The sequence below is a fragment of the Carassius auratus genome, chromosome 50 (assembly GCF_003368295.1).
Source record: "Carassius auratus strain Wakin chromosome 50, ASM336829v1, whole genome shotgun sequence".
Taxonomy (NCBI): Eukaryota; Metazoa; Chordata; class Actinopteri; order Cypriniformes; family Cyprinidae; genus Carassius; species Carassius auratus.
The window spans coordinates 11,722,929-11,747,018 of NC_039292.1; the positions used below are offsets into that span (position 1 = coordinate 11,722,929).

At 38.0% G+C, this 24,090-nt stretch overlaps 1 protein-coding gene across 1 annotated transcript in view; it reads right to left on the reverse strand.

The window, feature by feature from the left end:
• LOC113067023 (nuclear receptor ROR-alpha) overlaps positions 1–24,090 on the reverse strand; it is a 249,280-nt gene that overhangs the window by 59,303 nt on the left and 165,887 nt on the right. Inside the window, exon 2 of the mRNA XM_026239201.1 lies at positions 18,858–18,887. Coding sequence (XP_026094986.1) covers positions 18,858–18,887 — 30 coding nt within the window. The remainder of the gene's footprint in view (positions 1–18,857; positions 18,888–24,090) is intronic.

The window sequence follows — 24,090 nt, forward strand, 5'->3', positions numbered from 1 at the left end:
AAGTATATTTTATAGAATATTCAAGATTAATTACCCAATCAATACTTAAAAAATAGCATTATTCAAGCCCTAATACAGGTACTGTATTAGTGAGCAGCATAATAAAACATACACCTTTTTTGATAAAGAACTATTTCACCCTCAATGTATATTTTCAATTTCACTCACAAACATTTGAAATAGTAATCATATTTCAACTAAATACAGTAGTAACTTCTTGTTAACTACTAAAATAAATAAATAAATCAAATTAACATATTGAAATGTGGAGTTCCTTGGTTAATGTATTAGGGTTTTGTTATACTTATAAGCTGTAGAAACAATAGTATTTTAAAAGAAACTACACTATGGATATCATATCACAGTATATGTATTTTTATTTAGAGTTATAAATATGTTTGTATGTGTGATAGGCTAAAGGTAAAATCTCTGTTTACCTGAATGGCTGTGGTTGATATGCCAATTAAACACCAAATGAGCAGAAATAAATGTGCTGTAAATCCCCTGAAAAAAAAAAAAAATGCAAATACACACCCCGCACCTGATGCCATAAATCTCAGAAATTACCGTCTGATCACAACCTCTTGTGTGATCCATTAGAGGCAGTGAAAATAAATTAACTCATGTTATGTCAACACTAATCCGTCAACGGTCTCTGCTTAATAAGCAAAATATAATTTCCCCTCCATGATTATCAAATGAGGTGTATCATAGATGAAAATTAGCCACACCGAAGCAGCCGCAAAGTTGCATTAGCTGCCGTGGAGTTAGTTTAGCTAGTGTCATGCGGTGCTGTTAGCATTAGCGTTAGCAGTAGGCTGTTTTACTCCTGTTACGCTACTGTGTTTTTGTCTGTGGTGCTTCTGCTTTTGGTGAGTCAGTCAAACTGCAGATTGTGGTAAGGCTGAACTGCTTCGCTTTGTCGAGATACTTGTGGTCGGTAGGTTAGCAACAGTGCTGTGGTTAGAGCAGAGTGCTGAGAGAAAGGCTTTCTGAACAGCGTGCTGTAGCCTCTGGGCAGTGCAGTTCAGGCGCACACGTGTGTACGTGGAGTGGAAAAACGGCTGCATGTGCACTCGCATGCAAAAACTAATAGCACATTCTCATCTTCCTAAACCTCTAGATCTCCGATAACCCCAGACTACAAATGAGTTATCAGTAATGGTGGAAAAAACATGTCTGTGGCTTTCAGAGTTACTGATGAAAAGGATAGTGGAACATTTGTATTTTGTGTGTGTGAATGTTTATAGCTGTGGGTAACTATAGCTCATACATAGAACTTCTCAAATTGAATATACATTACCGCATGATATAACCACTATGCCACCCATAAGGTTGATGACTATCAGTGATATACAAAAAGCATTGGTCTCTACAAAACACTTGGTATTTAGCCCAGCGAGGCATGTCAAATCACACTCTGTAATTTCCTAGTTTGTCCCCAAACAGTCACTGGAGATGTCGGCATCTCCGAGGTGTCAAAAACCAAACTGTGAAGAACTGCAACAATCAACTGAGGAATTAAGTGGTGTTAATAACAACATCTGCCACCAGACAGGACTCGTCTTCTCCACTTCTCCATGCCCTGGAATGCATTTCCCCGCCTTTCAAACCCGGCTTTCCCAAACTTGGAACCAAGGCCTGTGGAGTTTAATGGTAGTCTCAGAAGACACTGCCTATTTTCAGGCAATTAATTGATTGAATTGCTTTGTTCAACCATAGCACTAACCCAACCTAGTGACCGTGAATTGCCAAGTAGGACATGTTCCTGGATTAGCAACTTTATTGGTACTGGTGCAACCTTCCAATCAAACAATTTGGGATTAGGAGCTATTGAGATGAATGTTGTTTCTAAACCCATCAAAAGTAATTTATCCAGGAACACATTCACTTGGCAAAATAATGGCCACAAATAACTTAACCTTATAACCGATCACTTTGATTTTGCCAAGCAAGACATGTTCCTGGATCAATATCTTTTGCAGATCCTGGAACAACATTTTTGTCCAAAAATGAAGTCCCACCTTTATACCTCCCCCTAAACTTAACCCTATCCATAAATTATCCATACAATCAAAGGGAAATGATTGGTGAATAAGAATGGTGTAGAAGCCCCTAAGCCTGGTTGTAAGTCTAAACGTGACATGATCTCCTCACTCATCTCTCAAATCTAATTCGAATACTGTTAAGCAACAATGATGTTGATCCAGGAACATGTTCTACTAGATGAAATCACATTTACCCCCTTGAACCAGAGGTTGGTTGATGTTAACATTGTTCCAGGAACATCAAAAGATGTTGATCCAGCAACATCCCATTTTTTTATAAATCACATTAAACATTATATAAGGTGAATGAGCTCAGTAAAGTGTATAACCTTTGTTTGCACCATGTTTCATGTGCCATTTTTTGCCTCAGGCACAGCTACAAATCAGTCTAGTTCTTCATAAAACGATCTTCATAAGACGATCTTCTAACCAACTTGTTATATCAAATATAGGCCCGGCGTGGGTGTATCCCTACCGCGGCCCACCGATGGCTGTTGGTGGGCTCTGTCAATCTCGTTTCATTGTCTCTCTCCGTAAACACGGCAGCCCTAGTCAAGTGTCTGGCTCTCTACTTCCTGATTAATTCAAGCAAATGTATTTATTGTAAACAACCCCTGTGGGATGGAATTCAATTGAGAGGGGACGCAGAGCATCCACTGGTGCCCCCGAGGAGCCAGGCTGAGGACTGCAGCCGATAATGGGCTCATTAGCAGTCTGTCAGTAGCATCCCACGCACGGGCAGAACAGCAGCTGATCCTCGATCCTCTTTAACTCCTGCCTCTCCTCAACACTGAAACCAAAGCTCCATGGCAGGAAGGAGTTTGCTTTAATGGAACACATAGAATTTAACTAAAGACTTTCGACTACTTTCTCTACTTCTGAAACCACTTTTCTTCTGATGCAAAAGGATCAGAGAACTGACGAAGACTGACTACTTATGTAAACTATTATATAATCTATAATCTAGGGTTTATGTATTTATTCATTCCATTAAATAAAATGCTACAACATGTCTATAGATTAATCACTATAGAGTATTTTAGAAACAATACCAAAAGGTAATTTTTATGGTCATAAAACTAAATAAATAAGGCACATTTTATGGTACCAGAGTTGTTGTGTGTAATTTGTACTTAATTTGTACTGACAGTTTTGGAGATTTTAGTATTTTAGTCTCAATTTCAGATGCCGAAAAATGTGACTTGCCTTAAAGAGATTTTGAACATTACCGATGCCACATTGGACATAGCAAAATAATAATAAACCAATTATATAACACTTTTCCAAGTTTAAATTAAAATGGGCAATTCATGAAATAAATATATAAATAAATATAATATTTTGACAGATGCAGCAATGGTTTAGGAATTTAGAAACTCAATTTCTTAAGTTGAAAGGTTATGGCATGCTAACAGTAACTCTGACTTTCAATAAAAATAAACACTATCCTTGATACTGTGCCTCAATTCTACACTGTAAATCACTGCTGCTAAACAAGACTAAACGACTAGATACTGAACAACCTACTCTGATCCTATTTATTTCATGCTGAATATTATGTTATACTATTATGGATTTTAAATGCGTAACAAATGTCTAAAGTTTTGCTGCACCTAACATAGCCTGTGACTTATTATGCATTATGCTTCTTAGCACCAAAAACCACATCCTTACATACAATTACAAAAGCCTGTTTACTCTAGTCACCTATTCTTTGCTTGAAGGTTTACTGAATTACTCAGAGGTAAAGTGAAGAGGATGACACATGTAATGTACAGTATGTGAGAAGAGATTACCTCTAGAGCTCACAGGAAGGAACTAATATGAGTTTATCAAAAGCATACATCCAACAACATGATCACCAGATAGGGGCTGAAGCTACTGCTCGACGAGGGTAACAACAGATATATCATAGAAGTGGTACTTTCTCACAGTAATGCCGAAATTGACATGGCATCCAGTTCAGGCCATTACTGAATTAAGAAGTTCCCCTAAATACACACCAACAACCTCAATATGGATCAGTTTAATACATATGGTGAAGAGTGTGGGGGCACAATATCAAACCGTAAGCGCACGAGCCCGTATAAAACAATCATAAACCAATTTAGAGCTATTCCAGGCAATTTCCTGTGGCTTCCATCTGAGAAGAGGACTTCAATAAATCACTCCGACAACAAGGGGAATATCTATTTCCAGGATAAATAGACAAGACTATTGGGCTTCTTTTCTTTGAAAGAGAGGAAGACGTTAGATGATGTTTTTTTTTCTTTCTTTCTTTCTTTTGAGAAACACTGAGTTTATTTTCAAGATGGTTTTTAGTACTGATTTAATAATCCAGAAATGTAGGTTGGGGATATCTAATTGAGATGTTTGATCATGCTTAACCATCACAAAAGGTTCTCAAATCATCATTAAAAACTAATCTCTAAAACCAGCTAGCCACCGAGTTCAATTTCTAAAGAACCATTTCTTTTAAGGACGCTGCGGGACTCTGAATTTCACAATGCCGTGTTTGAGTCTCACAGAAGATGAAGAAAGCGGGTTACATGACCGAAATGAATCCCCCCGACAAGATCCAGACAACGTGCTCCCACTAGCACTGCACAAAACCCAAAAATGGGTTTCTTCTGTATAATGACACTGTGCTTCAAAGAATGACTCAGACTCAGTTTTGGAAGCAATTATTGAAAAATGGGCCAATGAGATTGGTTTCATTTCACGTTTTGGAAACCACTTTGGGGAGACGGCTTAAAATAAAATATTGGCAAATACCCACTTGATACTGGAACTTTCAAAGTTCGCATGAAATACCGAAGCTTAATTTTTATATTTAAAAACGGTTCAAACTCCATAAAGAATTTTCTAACTAAGAAACAGATATTTACAAAATCATCAAAATGAAATTGTGCTGTAAGCAAAGATTAATAATCAACAAAACAAAACGAGGCAAGTCACCAGACGAAACGTCTAGAGCAAATACAAACACACTTGCCAAGAACAAAGCACGGAGACCAGAGACAGAAAGCTCTGTTTGACATGTTACTCAAACAAATCTCCAATCCTCCTCTACACTGAGCGCGTTTACTTCAAATTAAATTTGAACCCTTCCAGGTATTAATAATATGGAGACATTTGGCAGTAAACAATTTGATAAGCATTAAACTCCCCTTGTGCTCAGTCTAATTGAAAACATCAGATGGCCCCAAGCGGCTGTTTGCTTGCTGTTGCTGTCGATGTTGTCGCTGCTCGGTTAGTTTTAATAGAGCAGAGATGTCAAACCAATTTCTTTGTCTTTGGGCATTTTCTCGTGCTGCCAACGTGGCTGAAAGAGACAAACAAATAAATGTGTTTATGAGATTAATTTGTGAGCTATAGAGAGAGGCAGTCAAGGTGAGCTGCGAATCGCTAATAGCAAGGACAAGGAAAAGAAAAACTCAGAGGACCGAAGTGAAAATACTTAAAAAATGAGAATAAGTGCCTCAGGTGTGGGATCCTATTTGAGATTGTATCAACAGATAGATTTAACCGACTGGAGGATTTGTGCTTCACTATGGTAAATGTGTATCGCCTTAGAGCTTAAGGTAGGGGAATAAAAAAATGAGTTCTTCTGTCTTTAAAAATAAAAAGATCTCCTCCTAGACTTTAGAAAGAGAGTTCAAGAAGAGGAAGAAGAGGAGGAGGGGACATAGCACCATGTACCGGGGTCTGAACCGGGGCCAGGAAGAGACATTCAGCATCCTAATGATCTCTTTCTTCCTCCCTGTGAAGCTGCATGCAACTCCCTCTCCCAGCAAAAAGGAAGTGGAGATGATAGGTAGGGGAACCTTGCCAACGTCTCTACAGGAAGTAGGGCAGGTGATTTTGCTTGTGATAATTATGGTCATAACTAGGCATGAGGGATAGGTAATAGCCCTTCTTATCCTTCATGTGGAGCTTCGGCGGTCGTGGCAAAAAGCATGATTATGTTTTTCTTCGCGTGCCGCTATGACTACTGTATGAGCCCCGCCGACTGCTGAAAAGGGCAGTGGAGGAGTGTGGCCTTTAAGGGGGAAGTTAACGAATGAACTTCATTATTGAGGAACATACCGGGGAGACCCCCTGGAGCACGTGATGTATTACCCCGTGTCAAGGAAACACGCAACGTCCTCCCCCAACACACACTACAGTCTACACATCCTCAATGCCAAACGGCTACATCACATCTGAAAGAAGGGATAGGTGAATGGAGAAAAAGTTTGCTTTAGATTGAGAGGAAAAAAAAAGGAGTTAAGAGAGGATAAAGGCACACATACTGACTACAAACTGAAAAAGAGATGAGGAAAAAACTTAATGTTTACTTAAGATTTTGTCAGAAAATAAGCATAATGCAACATATTGGCAGCTGTACATTACAAAGAAATTAATAAAATATATATATATTTTTTTTACTTAAATGGCCTATGAAATGTAAACCAATGAGGCAGCCACATTGCTTAAGATGCTACATTAAAATAAATAAATAAACACAGCAAGTTGAACATTTCTATTAAACAATTTTTGAAAACAAACTTTGAAAGGATGTTTTAAGATGTACAAAAAAAAATGTAACAAGAATATATACTGTAGATTTGTATTATTTGCTTATTCGTTATATATAAGGATGAGCAAAAAGGTCAACTGAAAAATGTAAAAGGTAACATTAAAATATGTTGTACATATGGAAAAAAAAACAGAAGAAAACCAATTCTGAAAGAAGAGATAAGAAAAAAAAAAAACTAAAGAGTAAGAAAAATTGGCATCTGAACATACTGGGAAAAACAGGTCGAAAAGAAAAAGGAACGAGTAAATCATTACCTAAGACTGCTTAATCTTAATATTACATAAGATGAAAATAGTAAATGAGTTACTAATAAAATTACACTGTTTTAGAGAAAAACTCAATTTGCATATACTTGTTGTTGCTGCTACCAGTTCTCAGGTGCACGAAAGTACTTTCCGAGTTACAATTGTCAACATGGCTTTCAACCACAACTGACACATGCGATGGCTCTTCTCGTTAGTTTTAAAGTCAGAAGTGCGTCACTGTGCCACATCGCTAGAGCAGCAGACCGCAGAGTCCCTCCACCTCTCTGAACACATATTCAACTCATTGATTAGGATTTGCATTGTCCTGCAACTTTCCCTCCAACTAAAACACCATTATAGTCCTCCAAGATACCGTAGCAGCAGGAGAGTTCTTAAGACTATGATACCTCTTGAATTTGGTCCAAAACAAGTCTTTTTCTTTCTTCCCTCCATTTTTGAGCTCCTGGTCAGAGGGCTTTCGGCTTTTCTCTTTTTACTGTTGACTTATGAGTGTGCCAGGGGTGTTTGGGAGCTATTTATCATGGGCCTGGCTCGTCCTGCACCCTCACACATTAGTAATGCTCTCCGCCGAGGAGTAGGCCTGTCACAGCTCTCTTCCCACAGAACCTTTGAACAAGGTAGGTCACGGCGAGGCCTTATGCATGCCCCACTTTTAGTCTTTCATGGCACCTTTAAGTTCGTGCTGGGCCGCCGTGAACAGAATCAGCCTAGGGGCAGCATGGGTACGGAGTGATGCTCTAATCCAAAGCAATTTAAAGTCGAGATTGCGACAGTACTTTTCTTCTGTGTTGATGAGTGTAACAGGGTTAGGTTCTATCCATCGGTCTTCAACACATTTTGAGAGGTGGGCATTGCACTTAAATGTGGAGGCAGATGAACCTGAGCTTGCCGGGACAGGAAGGTACAGTTTGATAAAAAAAAGTGAGATAAAGAATATTCAATGAAGGTTTTTGAGTAACATGTGAAAAGAGGTCTCCTATAATCAGCCAATTAAGTGGTAAACTCATTGGGGAAATAAAATACAAAAAAATCCCTAACCTTAAGACCACTTTTATGTCTCTTCCTGTTTTCAGATTTGTCATTTTTTTCAGTTTGGATGACAAATGATGTATGAAACCAAAACATGGGATTAAGGGATAAAGTTGCTGAATGACAATCCTGGCTCTGTAATTTTAAGGTATATGTACTGTACATTAGTCTCAAGAACACAACTCCTAGAGGAGCGTAATCTCTCTCTGTTATAACAGCTTCTTAATGCAACACAAAATGAGATCTTCTTTCTACGAATCAATCTAACTTAAAATTCCTCCTGATCTATTTTTAATCTGTGAGGCTAAGGAATGTAATATTAAAGACAATGTGCAACAGAAAAAGAAGCATTCATGTCATTTAATCTTTTTTTTTGAAACACAAAAGCAGATGTTTAGTAGAAAGTCCTGGCTGTTTTTTTCCCCATTAAATTACAGTGAATGGGGATACATAATGTCGAGCTCCAAAAATTACATAAAAAATCATAAAAGTAATCTATATTACTTGTTTGCCACATTCCAGGTCTTCTAGATTCATGCTGAATTGTTTTGTGTGAGAAAAAGACCAAAATTTAAGTATTTTGAAGCATGTAGATCTTTCAAAGACAAATATGGTAGGAAAGCTATGATGGATGTGAAGATGAACAATTTCTCAAAATACTTAAAACTGCGAGAGAGAAGTTAGAAAAAAAAAAAAAAAAAAAAAAAACGATAGAAGTTCCATGATAGAATTTAGATGAATATGATAACATACTTTCAAATCAATAATTAAGATTAATTTACAAGAACTGTGCATGTAAAAGGTTTCTTGAGTTTTATGTTGAACATTTGTACACTTTTTTTCTAGGTTCGTGCGCAGTGTATGTGGCAGGGTGCAACTGATTTGAATTATGCAAGCAGAAATTAAAGAGGCGAGTTCTTTAATGACCGCGTGGTGAAAAATGAAGTTGATCTTTGGAGCGAGTCCACCACATCATTAAGGAGTCTGCCACTTAATCAGAATGGATACAAAGCCGGCAAGGTGCTAAGTGTGCAGGTGCAGTCATACTGACAACCACTGATACATTAAAACAAGGCAAGGCAGAGGAGGAAAAGAGAAAGGGAGGACCTGAAAAGGATGAAAAAATGAGATGTGTGGCCATTTTCCCTTGCCCAGCATTAAAGGTATAATGCAATCCAAAATGAAAATTCTATCACTATTTAATTATATTATTTACCTTAATGTCATTCAAAACTTGTATAACTTTTTTTTTCTTCTATGGAACACATAGATTGAACAATGTGCAGGTTGCTTCTTTCCATGCAATTACAAAGAATAAGGACCAGAACCAATAAGAACAAGCCTTAGAAAGGATGTAAAAGTAACATAAAAGATCTCACTTATGCACAATATTTAAAGTCTTCTGAAGTCACATGCCATCTTTGAGTAAGGGCTGTGTTTTAATATTTGAGTGAAATACCCCTTTAACATAACTTTTATGGGGACCAAAAGACACACACGTCTCTATTCACTCAGATACAGCATCTGCAGTCTGTTCTATGAAGTGGTTTTCCAATGGTTTCTAAAGTATCTCTAATTTGAAAGACTGATCTCTTTGAAAATCCCAGTCTTTTGCATGGTTTATTCAACAAAATTACAGCTGAATAATTTAGAAACAGAAGTTTTACATGATAATTATAGTTCTCATTATTCCTGAGTGCATAATTGTCTCTGCACTTCCGCAGTTATTGCCATTGTAACTCACATAATGAAGATGCTTTGTGAAGAGGCATAATTCTTAAGGTGGAGGCTGATAGTTCAGCATAATATTCTTATTTTTTGTAGCAACTTAGCTCATATTATATGTACTTTTGGGGCCAGTAAGATATTTTACTGCTTTTGAAAGAGGTCTTTTATGCTCAGCAAGGCTGCATTATTTAATAATATTGCGGAATGTTATTATATATAGAAGAACTATACTTATTAAATGTAAAGCTGAATTTTCAGCAGCCATTACTCCAGTATTTTCAGACTTTTCTTTTCAGGATTGTTGGAAAAGAGACCTCAAACTAACAGCATTTATTTAAAATGAAATACAGTATTTATTATGTAACATAATAAATATAAATATAAATATTTATATTTATTATAAATATATTTATAAAGTAAATATAAATATATTTACTTTATTTACATAATAAATATATTTACTGTCAAACAATAATAATAATAATTAAAAAAAAAAAATAGGACCAGGCCTTATGCAATTTAATCAAAGCTCTGGCTGCGCGAAACTAGGTGTGTGTTTTCAGTCTACGTGTGTGTGAACATGTCTGCTTGCACGCACCAGACCGTAGAAGAAGCTAATGATGGCGCAAGGACATTTCCTCAGCACCATCTTAAACATCAGCAGTCAGCCTCCATCAATGGCATACATATCAACTGGAGCCAGATGACCTCCGTTTCTGTCCTGGCCCATGAATCAAAGCCCTCATTTCATGCTGACATGCTGCACTTGTCGGCCACTGGACAGCTGCATGAGACAGAGAAGTGATGAGACATGGAGAAAGTGGGGAGTGACAGATAACCCATTTTAGCTCATACAAGGCCGTAACACTTCACCGAATGGCGAGGCAGGTGCACTATGTTGCCGCCCAAGTGCCTATGTAGGCACGTGCATGTCCGCTGTTACTTGTAGCAACCTGCAAAATTGTAATCCACCTTAGCAGATGGAGCTCTGTATACAATCCATAATAAACAGGCTTTGAGTGCATGACACATGTCACTCACTGTTGTTTTTCTCGGCTGACATCTCTTCACAGCAAGGTCTTTAAGGTTCAGAGGGACTCACAAAGGGACAGCATGGCTGGAGAAGAGCTGACGAAGCTGAGGACAGCACAAAGCATGCCCGCCACAGAGAGGAAGAGACAGATTAAGTGACTTCAAAGGAACTGAAGGGTGCCCAGTACCCATCCCTGAGTAACCCCTACTGTAAAAACTCCACACCAGACCCCATCCTGGTCAGAAAGGACACAAAAGCAACAGCCATGTCAAACCTCTCCCATTTAGACACCTTCAGCCAAAGAAGGTTATGGAACAACAACAACAAAAAAAATCTTCTATTTATGCAAAACACGCATTCACTAAGGCCCATTTGCTATTCGGCAAAATGGCCAAAAATGAAGAGCTGTCATTTTGTGTGGATGGAAGAAAAAGTATCGAGGGAGAGAGAAGAAAGGGATAAAAATCATGCTGTCCTGGTTTACGACAAATAGATGTCTCTATTGATTTCCTTTTTACTGAAGCGGCCCATCCTTCTCTGTTGTGAATATACTGACCTATTTCTGAAAAAAAAAATGGTAGGCTATTATGGATTAAAGCAAAGTGTCCAAAAAGAAAATATCTTTCCATGGCACAAACAAATGGGAAAAAGATGAAACATAATCTATTGTTAAAATTGGAGAGTGTCAATTTGAATGTGCTGCCTTTTTTCCCATCAAGTGTCTCTTGTTGTTTGAGGATGGAAAACTTCAGGTTTCTGAGGCATGCTGAGAGCAAAATCGCTTTGTCAGAAAGAGCACTCCTGGGACGCTCTGTCCATTCAAAAGAGTCTCTTCTGACGAGCTTGTGTTCACTTCATTTACCAAGCACTTAGCCAACAGGCGTGACAAAAAATAAAATAAAATAAACTGTAGCATGCCGTGACCATCACTTCTCTTGATAGAGGACATATTACAAATCTCTTCCATATGTCAGTCTTCACAAAACAAGACGCTGAAGGTCACGCTTTTGTGACTTGTTGCTTCTCAATCTCGTGTCACTCTTAAATCTCGTGTCACTCTTAAATCCTTTCAATACTTTCCACTACTTCATCTGGTGCCTATTACCAGTCTTGACGAAATCGTCATATAAATGTCTCCTCTGAGAGGTTGTACGCAAGCCCTATGGTGTGTCAAATCAAGACAAAATGATTAAATATATTTCAACAAATAGGCTCCACCATGCAACTCTCATTTACGTTTTAGTTGTGCAACAGAAATATGTTAGACCACTGCTGGGACGCATTATTGGCTGTGTATAGCATGATTATGTTAAATAAATCCCTACAGCGTTAGATTATCCGTAGAAGGCTCTCATCCAAGTTCTAGCAAACGACCTCACTACAATGACAACTTATAAATAATGGATTCATGAAATGCCATAAAAGATTGAACACAAGGAAGTTGTGAAATCCATGTTTGATTAATCATATGAATGGGTACTGTTTATTGTGGTTTACAATGTGAGTTTTGAATATATGATTATGCTTGTGCAGCTGTTAGTTTGAAGAGTCGACTTTCCTGATCAAGTAGGGCCTGTTTTTAGCTCTTTGACATCTTTAATATCCTGAATGTAGGGTCATTCTATCAAATGGCTAACTGTTCTACTTAAATACGGATTTTAAAACAAATTTTTAAGGTTTTAAACATTCTATCAAATAAGTAATGTAATTAAAGGTTAAGAGATTGCATCAAGCGACTTATAGCCTGGCAGCAATATAAATAATTTAAATAATAAATGAATACATAAATAAAGACATCACTTGCATTTCTGTTGATGTGTTTAAAAACAAAGTGTAAAAATCTGCCATCAGCTATTCATTGTTAGCCATTTTTATGCACGTAAGAGACACAATAGGAACCTGTATTGTAGAGTGATCCATTAACATTTAAACAAGGTTGGCCACAATGTCTTAATCGTTTGATTGAGATTAGCATGGCTGCCTCTTTGTGACTCTTTCAGCACTGGACAGGGTGGTAAACAAATGAACTGGCAAGGGTGAGGCCATGATTCTCAATAAACACTGACACAGCCTGTCCTCACTATTGAGACAGATAAGCCTTCTCTACAGCTCTCTCACTCCTATTCTCCCTCCTTTTTTCCAGACTCCATTTCAATCAATGTCTTTCTTTCTTTCTTTCTTTCTTTCTTTCTTTCTTTCTTTCTTTCTTTCTCTCTGCCTTTCCTCTGGTTTCCCTCTCTCTCTTTCTCGCCTTGGATCAATGTCTCCACATCCCCCCGGTCACGACTGCACAGGACTCAGATGGCTTCGCTAACACTCGCTACAGCTGTCGCTCTCACTGTACCGCCCTAAACAAGCAAATACTTCATTTGCTCAATACCTGTCATCCATGACTAACAGCATCATGGCAGAACAATGCGTTAGGAGAGAATAATTCTCGATAGAATAACAAACCACAGCGTAATACCAAGCCCATTTATCTTCTGCGCTTCATACCCAGAGCTTTTGACAACTTCGGAATATGACATAAATCTAGGCAGATTTCCATGTGCATGCAAGTAGATTGCATGTTTATTATTTGGTGTTTTTTTTTTTGCGATATGAGACATAGATACAAAACAAACAGATTTTGAAGACCCCATGAGTTTTTTTGTGTTGCTTTGAGTCCATGTGTCTATACGCTAATAAAAGTTGAACTTTTATCACATATATACGTTTATTTAAAATCTTTCTCCTCTTTGCAAATGCATAAAAACAGTGATGACTCATCCTGCACTTGGGGTCGTCTAAATTTTTGTCCCTTCAAATGTCATCTTGTTATATCTTGTATACCTAACGTCACTTTCCTCCAACTAGCAATAGTTAAAGTAGCAAAATAGGGTTTATAACTGGTTTATAATTATGGACATTTGATTTCCCATCATCTCAACCTCCTTTTCAATAAGAAATACACTGACACATTAAAGAAAATACATTCAATGACTATACGTAGCCATTGCTATAAGACATTTGCAGGTTGATTTCACAGTGTTATTACAGTCACTGTGTCCAAAATGGAATGCTTCCCTACAGCAAAAAACAGCATGGCAAAAAAAACTTAAGTCCTTGTATGTACATGTATGTACATGAATTAACAGTATGTAATTCATAATATTCGAAAAATAGACACTGAAGGGTGCATTTGATGGACACTTTACTATCCCATGAGGACACAGGATTTACGAATGGCAGTGAAGCAACGCTGCGAAAACTGGTAGGTCACATGACAGTTATAACATTGTTGTCAGTCCTGTGTCCGTGAGTCTTGTGTTTTTCCCCCATTGTGCATTCCATGCCCAGGTTTTCTTCCTCTATGTCCTTATTTGGTCTTCCTGTTCCTACCTTGATTGCGTTTATTTGCTTCCAGCTGTGTCCCATTGATTTCCTCGTTTCATTTTGATTATATAAACCCTGTGTTTCTGAGTTTTCCTTGTTCGGTGCTACGTGTGTTTTCTGTTTTCATATTCATAATATAGGACTTCATTTTTTTTAAACTGTCGCTAAATACGATCAAATTCAAATTTTAGTACCAACTCAAGCATTTTGGATACCATTTGCATCTCATTGGTGTTTTCAAACACCTTTTGTTAAACCAAAGGCAGACAGTGATCAGGAAAAATGTTTAAAACATTCATTATTTTGCAATTGCATATTTTGTTTAACTGTACTAGAGCTGCTATCAGTAACTGGATTTGTAGTACATGCATTTAAAAAAAAATCCACAGCACTTATCCTTCTGCTTATCTGCTTTTCTGTGTGTGTGTGTGAGATGCAGCGACTTGGCGAGACAGACACTTTCTCTGGCCAAGGATCGTCACTGTGATATGAGAGCTGGGAGACGCACACACACACACACACACACGTAGATGCAAGCATACATTCGCAGCCTACTGCCTCTAATCGCCTAGTGAATCTTATCAACATGTCCTCCCAGACAGGTTACAACAATACCCACATATCTCACTAAAGCAGAGACTGAATTGTAGTTTGAATTCAGGACATAGTCACATTCTACCAGTGATTTTAATTCAACTCTGACACAATTATATGGGTGTGGGAATAATTAGCAAAGGCAAGTCAGTGGCAGGTAACAATTTCCAGAAGTTTAGTAGTGCAGCTGCCACATGAATCACACCTCAAATTATGTGGCTTGTTGAGAGGAGGTGATCTGTTACTTTACTACGCAGTAAGACTTACAATTTTGACTTTAGAGACATTAAAACAGGCGGAAGAAAACTGTAGATTGACATTAAAAGGACTGGAATATCATAAACTTTTCACTTACGCCCTAAAAACTCCCAGAAATACCCGCATAGTAACATGCAAAAACCACATATGTCACATTAAGGCGACAAATTTTGCACAGGAAAACACCACTGACGGTTTTCTTCTAGTTAAAACAAATATTTTTTTTCCCGTCTTGCATTAAAAAGTACGTTTGCAATACAAAACATTATGTGGACCTTTTTATACAACACTGTTTTATTTATGTCATTTATTTAAATTCCATAGAACACTCTGTTCTTAACGGGAGACATCCAAGTACTTAATTCCTGTCCAGTGCTGTGTTTTTCCTCTCCGAGAGATATTAAACAGCACTGTTTATATAAGGAAAAGAGTCTGTTGCCAGAAGGAACCACATGGCCTTGCAGTAGCACTATATAAAAAGGCTGGCCATAAAACTGTCAAGTTTTACGTAAAGCAAAACCATACACGAAACTGAGCTGTAAAACAGAGACTGTGGGGAGAGTTTCACAGTCAGTGTTTACGCCACATTCTCAAATGGCTTGGGAGCATCTGTTCTAACCATTCAAAAACAGCGAAAAAATCAAACTTTTCAGAAATGTGAAATGTCACAAATTGAAAAGTGAAATTCGCACTGTCACTCATTCTGCAGCTTATTCTGTTTTAAAAGTCTTGCCATTTTGTTGGTAGGAAGTTATGGGGGATGGGCTTGCACTTGTTTGTTAACTGCTAGGCCACAGCTCTGACAAAAGTAAACAATAAAAAAAATTATAAAAAAATTAATAAAGTAGATGTGTGTTCAGTATGGTAAACAATTATATTGTCTCAGTTGATTAATCAATGATTTTTCACATAGCCTCAATCATAAATCAATAAAAAGTTTTTGAATTTAAGCAAAACCGTGTGAGAAAAAAACAGTTGACAGTAGCATTGACTTTCATAATTTTTTTGTTGTTTTTTTCGGTCTGCCACTATAAATTATTCTATGAGCTTGTCTGAAGTGAAATTCAACCTGAACGTTCATTTCTGAAATGTTTGTTCATTTTCTTTGTCTCTGTGGCCCTTCTAAATGTTGAGCTGGTCAGAAAGACGGCCGGTGGGTCATAAAGAGGGGAACCGAAGTGTCCGTTCTCTTCCAGAGAGTGCTCGGGCTTATTAAGGTCTGAACGTGCAGCCAGTGAAGGCAGAGATAGAGCAGGAAAGTGCCTGCTAGCCAACAGCTGCCCTGTAATTTATATTGATGAGGGGACCGGTGGGCCGCTTCCACGGTTTTGATCATTCAGACTAGAGAGGAGAGATGAGGCTGATAAGTCTGTGTGATGTGTGTGTGGGTAGGTGAGAGTTTGCGACGAGTGTGTTTGGGTAAGATTTTTGGAGTAGGAATAGGTTGCCAAGTCTGTGGGAATTCTGCTGGTCTTGTTTTGCGTTTGATTCTGAAATTAGATTTGTATAACATGAGCTTTTGACGAACCACGTCAAAACAGGTAATAAGAATGGCGTTTTTCTGAAAACAGTCAGGCCAACACAGTGAATTTACGGGAGAAGTTAACGGAGTAAATAACCAATAAATTGGGATAAATGAAAAAAGAATAATTATAATTATACAACATAAAAATAAATAAATTGGGGGAAAGTGAAAACAATAATAACAATAAACACTAAATGCAAAAAAAAAAAAAAAAACACACAAATACTAAAAAGACATTATATAAAAAAAAAAATGAATATATAATATATCATAAAAATTTGAGCAGGAAAACAATACTTGATCTGCCGATCGTGATCGGAGCACCCCTACTTGTTTTTATGGAAACAATTAGGCCAGTTGTTCAGTGAATTTACAAGTGAGATAAGATAATTGGGTAATTTAATGCTGACCACAAATTGTCCATTAGGTTAGTTTGGGTTAGTTTTGGTCATTGGGCTGTCGTTGTCTCTCAGACCTGGCAACCCCGGATTGGGGGAAATATGTCTAAATGTAATGTTTGGGGGTTATAGCCTTGGGTGTTTTTGTGTGTGTGTGTGTGTGTGTGTGTTTGCATGTGCATATGAGCATGTGTATGAGCATATTCCAGTTCAGTTGCTTCCATGAATGCATTATGAGTGCATATGCGGCCTAGTTGATTGTAAAACGCACATTTGCACAACCCCCCTACCCAACACACTGTACATCCTCCAGCTAATCTCAGCTGATCCCTTCATTCAAGTCAACATGAACATTTTATTCTCTAATGTGGTATATTTCCAAAATGCAACAGGAAAATCATCGAGAAGTTGACATTACATACCAAAATTGGCTTATTAAGCTACCATGTTTTAGTGCTAGGGCAACGGTGGTTTTTAGTGTATGCTGGGTGGTTCCTTGCTACTAATGAAAGTAATTCATCAGCACATTACAAGCGATAAAAAATGCTAATTTCTTTCATATCTTTTGAACCCTTTCTCTGTCAAAGATTGCTCTTTGACCCATGCCATGAGCCCAAAACATATCATCTTCACGATTCATTCTCTTACTCTTAATCTCCAATGGCCTCTCTCGCTTTCTCTGACATGTGTCGTTAGCATTTCTTTCACTGAGATTAAATAGTGAAGTCCGGTCCATGGCTTTGAACCTTCTCACTTGAAACGTTCTTTGATTTCACGTCCTTCTGTTAAGGGGAAGTGATCAGCGCCGTAATTAAGATAGCAGTAGGGCCCTGGAAGAAAAGGATGAAAGACCACTGATCCACCTTTATGCTGACTGAATGGATAAGACAGCTACAACTGGGTATTTCTAAAGCCTTTCAATAAGTCAAGTCAATGTAGACAGATGAAAAGATGGCAGTATTTTCAAATAAAATGACAAGATGATCTTTCATTAGCTAGATTTATAGCTGACTAAAATGCAAAACAAATACATGCCTCTCAGGAACTTGATGATGCTATCTAGCTAAAAATGCTAAAAACACCAACAGCTCTACAGTTTTCACTATTGACTGCTGCTTCAATGTTTTCAAAATAGAATAGCTTTAATAATCGCAAGCTAAAGTATTTTGAACAAGTGGTTATTTGGTAAATGCTACTTACGGTAGCCAACCTTTACCGTGACAAAATGAGATATCATTATAGCTTGACTGTGGTTTAACTACTTCAGAATTGTATCTTGTTAAGCTACTCATAATTTAAAGTGGAAATGAAAAGGAAGTATTCGAAGATTCAGCTTTAAACATTTCTTTAGAAACTCAGGTGTGAAATTGAACGGACCTGAAACCTCAAGAATACTAGAAACTAAGATCAAATCACTGATAAACTTAATCTGTAGGATGCACAGAGTATTCAAAGGTCATGTATGCAAAACTACAATCTTCCCTCCAGAGCTGATATCCATCTTTCTCAGAGACTTCTCAAAATGAACGCCTTTAACCTCACATGAAGCTCATGCACAAACTAGATCTTTGTTTTCAAAGGGCAGGCAATGCAGATATAGCACCTTCTTTAAAAGTAATATTAAAAGAATAAATAAATAAAATACCTTTACCCCTATGAAGGAATTAGATTTCTACAGTATATAAGCATTTTTCAGCAGTGAAAATTAAACTGAGGAATAGTTTTCTTACAAATAGCACTATTATTGTTGTCAACTACACAAATAAATAAATAAATCTACAGAAGAAATAAATCTACAGATAGACAAAATTAAATATATATTTTTTAAATCAAACACACACACACACACACACACACACACACACTAACACACACACACACATATATATATATATATAAAATAACCTGACAAACTTGTCAAAGTATGTCTTCAAAATTACAATAAAATATTAATAAAAAATACTTAATATCCAAATAATTTATTTAGAATTACCAATTTAATAAAAGAAATAACTACTTACAAGTGTGTGTCTTCTTTGTTACTGAAATACCTGAAAGAAAGAGAGATAAAAAAAAAAACATTAAATACATTTTCTTTTCCATTATTTAAAATAAATAGTATGTAAAACTACAGTTGTGTACAGCTGAACGCAATGTAAAATACAGAAAAAGCTGACAGCATATTGGAAGGGAGATGCTCTAAGCCGTGACATTGACTGAAAGCCAAAAGCTAGCTTTGACTGTGTTAATGCTTCCTAGTGCTGCCACTGGCTGTGCCTAAGCAAGGTCAGGCAGGTCAGTATGTTGCTGTCACATGGACCAGGCAGTCGCCTTTCTGTCAAAGTTGACCTCCATGCAATGGAAATTAACAGGAAATCACATACAGAATGCTAAACAGATCTGTGAATATGTTCTTGTCTGTTGGTGTAGCCCAGAAGCACAGGGTGCATCTTTATGTCTGACCTTATAAAGCATGACTAATGCCACAGAGGCACGAATGGATGTGCGTATCTGTGTGTGTGTGAAAGTGTTACTGAAACAGAGGGTCCCATGTGGACTGAGCGTGCTCATGCTCTATGGGCCAGAGCAGACTAATAGATCCCACTTGTCATGCGGAAGCAATGGCTAATTTTTCTACAGCTTGCTTTTGAAACTCAAGGGATGTCGAGCTGACATGATTCAGTAATTCCACAGAAAATAAAAAGAGGTCTGGTCGGCGATAACGATGCTTCAGATGCCTTTCTTTTTTTTTTTTAAGGGAAGAGGGAATACAAGTCAAAGATTGTAAAGCAAATGAGCAGGCACACATGCTCACAGACACACCTGAGGATATGACAGCAAAAACACAAAGAGGGCCCAGTATCGAAACTTGAGGCACTCCGTTCAAGCAACAAAAATCAACTACGCTATTGCTGGAGCACAACGTCCAACTACAACATTGCACGAAAAAACAAACAAGCGATGATCCTCTTGTAACTTTCACCTGCAATCAAATCACAAAGCACTCGACGTCGGGGCAAAAGGCAATTACCGAAATATGATGTCAAGCTGTGGCTATTAGTGATAAAACTAAAAAGCTTAAAACAAAGGATTAATTCGATTCAAATAGGAGAAATATTTAAGGCATAATTCACCCAAAGTAGAAACTTCTATAATCAATTACTCATATTCATGTTGTCCCAATCCATTCATTGTGATTTTAAAATGCTGTTTTTTGTTCCACTGAGGAAAGAAAGGCATTTTTGGAACAACATGAGGCTGTGTAAATTCTGACAAAATTTTCATTTCAGAGTGAACTATCCCTGGTCTAACTGTGTGAAATTATAACATGGTGGGTCCAAGGGTACAAGCCACTTATCCCATCCATGTCATCTGGGCCAGTTTCTTTCTTGGCGATTATTTGCCTTGATTGTTACAAATCCAGTAACTGTCATGGGTTAAAAGGCTGGACAAGGGAGGAGTCATCGATATCTGTTTATTCACTGTAGGTAAGTATTTTAGAGATAGTTCATAACATACCATCTTTTAAGAGTGGAAGACAAATTCATTGATAGATTAAAGTGTCAAAATGGATAGTCTATGCATTTCCAAATTGACAGTAAAATGCATGTAAAATTCAACAGCATTTAAAAATTAAGAGTGTCTTGGCATATCCCAAAGGCAACACTTTTCTAAATTATAATCTTTTGTACTCTACAGATAAAAGGAAGGCATAAAGATATGGGCGATATCAGAAAACCTGCATTACCTAAAAAGTAGCCTAAAGCTAAGGTTAAATAGCCATTTAACTCCTTAAAAAGAAATAGTACAGCCTACTAGGTGACATCAAGCTTTTCAGATATAGCTTTGTGAACATGTAAACGAAAGCATGCCTCAGCGGTAACCGCAAAAACCACTGTGGAAAACAACATATATTCTATCACCATGTGGATAATGGCCAGTCTCACATACAGCATGAGACAAAACAGGTTGTGCTTTTGCGGTTATCAGATATCTCATGAACTATGCTGAGAAGACTGTGAGGACACCGTCAGTCTTTGATCCAATTTCTGCCACTATCACTCATTTTTGCTCAGTCCTCCCTCTCTTTCTCAGCCTCTCTCTCTCCATGCGATCCCCATCCTTATTCCGTACCACTATCAGCTATCTGTCTCTGATCCTTCCCAAACCACAACAGCTATTCTGTCAATGTCACTTATAGATATGAAAACCAATCTTAACACAAAAAAAGTGTATTTGCTCGGAAATCATTACTGTCAAAAAGAGGATGCTAGACTCGGTCAGAAAAAATGGCCTGTTGCTAGGAGAGAGAGAGAGGAGGGGTGGGGAGAAAGCCCACTTCCTCCTCTAGGTGTCATTGGGAGGGTTCTGATTGGAGGGTGCAAAGGGAAGGGGCCAGGGAACCAATGGGTGAACAGAGTTTGGAGCTGGAGGGGGTCTGGGTCTAGGCCCTGACACTGGTGAAGCCTGCCAGGTTATGTCTACTCCACTGGAAGATGGGGTGATGGGTCATTTTGGAGGTGAATCCATCCTTGACAGATGGAAAAAGCTCATCTGGCCTTCTTCAAAGGACGACATCATGATTGCGGTTACAAAGTGCTGTGAAATTCAGCAACTGATCACACTACTGGAGGACAGTAATAAAACAGTTCAGTTGCTCATTAAGATTTACACAAAGATTATAAGACAGATATATAGATATGTAACTGTAAGAAAGACAAGCAGATACAGTACAATGGATAATGGATGGTTGGATATATACTGTAGAAAGAGTGACAAAGATTGTGACAAAAAGACAGACAGACAGACAGACAGACAGACAGACAGACAGATAGATAGATAGATAGATAGATAGATAGATAGATAGATAGATAGATAGATAGATAGATCAATAGGTAGATAGAGTTGTCAGACCAAACTTTACCATCCTCAGAATACATGCACAAGAAAAAATGCCTTTAGAAGTTACATTGGCTCTGATATAAATATATATATATATATATATATATATATATATATATATATATATATATTGTTATCATTTTTATCATCTTGTTATCATTTGTGGACATGAAAGTCAACTCAAGGCTAAACACTTACTCATGATAATTTCCGCTTTTTGCATCAGCCAAGCTAAAGGTCATCTTTCCCAATGTCTACCGGTGAGTCATACAATTTAGATAATTATTTTGTGTGCATACTATTAATAAATAATTTTTAAAGCCATACATGACCCATGTCATTTTTAACTACAAAAATAGCAATTTCACAATTATAATATGTTACCATTCAAAAATACTGTCCGGGACTGATAACAGTGTGCTGGGTAATTCCTGGAAAATATTCTAAGCATGTCCACAGCCATCATTCATTGCTTTTTCCCTCTTGAAGATTCCATATGCCGAGCACACTGATGACTGTTTGAAGTTAACCTTTAGCACATCTGCCACGGAGGGCCGAGTCCCCTGCATTCCTGTCAGGTAAAGCTGCCTATATCACAGATGGGAAAAACCCGGTGACAGAGTAATGCGGATCTGGGTTCAGTTTCTCCTGGTGAAACTGTGTCATGCTCATGTTCAAAAAATAACAAAACTGATATCAGACCTGCATAACCAAGCAGGGTCTTTATTCCTTATCCAAATACCAGTCTAAAATGTTAAGAAACATGCAGGGTTCAAATTAAATTACTGGTTCCTAGATGTGTGAGGAAGAAAGTTCTGTCACCAGCGGCACTGAAGAGTGCCCTGCCTGGGTCTGTCTAGCAGGCTGTGCATCATAATTTCAGCTTCCTTAGCGCCTGACAGCAAATGATTATCATGGATGGTTATTGTCAGCGAGGCCTCTCCGGCAGGGTGCTTGACGTGCTGCGCTGGGGTTCGGCAGTCCGTGACATTCAAAGTTAGAGTCTCCTTCACGTAATGGAGCTGTCCCCTCACCGAGCTAATGGGAACGATCCATTTAACCTGTGGCAGAAACACACGGACGAGGAAGTTCCTAATGCGAGGCCAGTCCCATGGGAGGGGGCTCGCTCAACATTCTCTCTTCCCCCGGGCTGCTGCCGGTCAGACCGCTTGATTCATCGACTGCTGCTTCACACTTATCCTCATTCACTGTTCAATCTAGGGAGACCTGCGAGGGGGGAGGACAAAGGCTCTCTCAGCCATTCAAGGACAAGGCTGGTATAGACACCTCTGGAAAAGTAAAAGCTGAGCTGGGTGGGGGTGATGACAGAGATGGAGATGGGTGGCTTGCTTGAGGGTTGGTGGACCCCAACGCAATTGTGATAGATTGGAAGAACAGTCCCCTGGTTTTAGGTAGGCATTTTACATTTACACAAAATGTTTCAGGTGTCAGTATAATTTTGTAATATAAAAAAGGGACTTTCCATTTTTAGTAGCCATTGCAAGTAAGGAAAGACTCATCAACAGGCTACAAACTCAATGTACTGAACATGGCTGCATTCACCAAAAGCATCCTAATCATAAGTATATTTCATTGATGCTAATGGTTTCTACAATCTCTTAAGCCAGGGGTGTCCAATTCTGGTCCTGGAGGTCCAAAGTCCTGCAGAGTTTCACTCCAAACAGCTCCAACACACATGCCTGGAAGTTTCCAGTGGGTCTAAAGAGCTTGATTAGCTTGCTCAGGTGTGTTTAAGTAAGGTTGGAGCTAAACTTTGCTGGACAGTGGCCTTCCAGGAACAGATTTGGACAGCCAATACAATGGGCTTACAATGTTTGCGCAATGAAGCACATAACAAAAAATGTGATCAAATTGATAAGCAGCCCTTCAGTTTTGGTTTTTACTAATATGGGGTCTGAATGTAATAGTGTCTATTGATGTCTTAAAACCTTACATTTTTTACTTGCAAATTAAGAGAAACTAGCCTTAGCATAGAATAAATGCTACAATGTAGTTGTGACAACCACAAACATTTGCACAGATTTCTATCCACTTCTGTTTAAGGTATAGCATCATCAAGAGACAATATTATGGCCACCCACCCTCCGAAAATAAATTAATCTTTCATCCTGTCAATTATATTATAGAAAACAGTTTGGTTTTGCAGACACAGTTGTCTTAAGCTGGTCAGAAAATAACATGCAGTGCACATTCTTTAACAGATTACACATGCGTATGAACATTTATCCTGCCTAGCTAAAAAATGCACAGTAAAATCCTGTCTAAATATACATGCACTGAATAGAAAGCATCACCTTTCTTATAATCAAACAGTTGACATATTGAGATTAG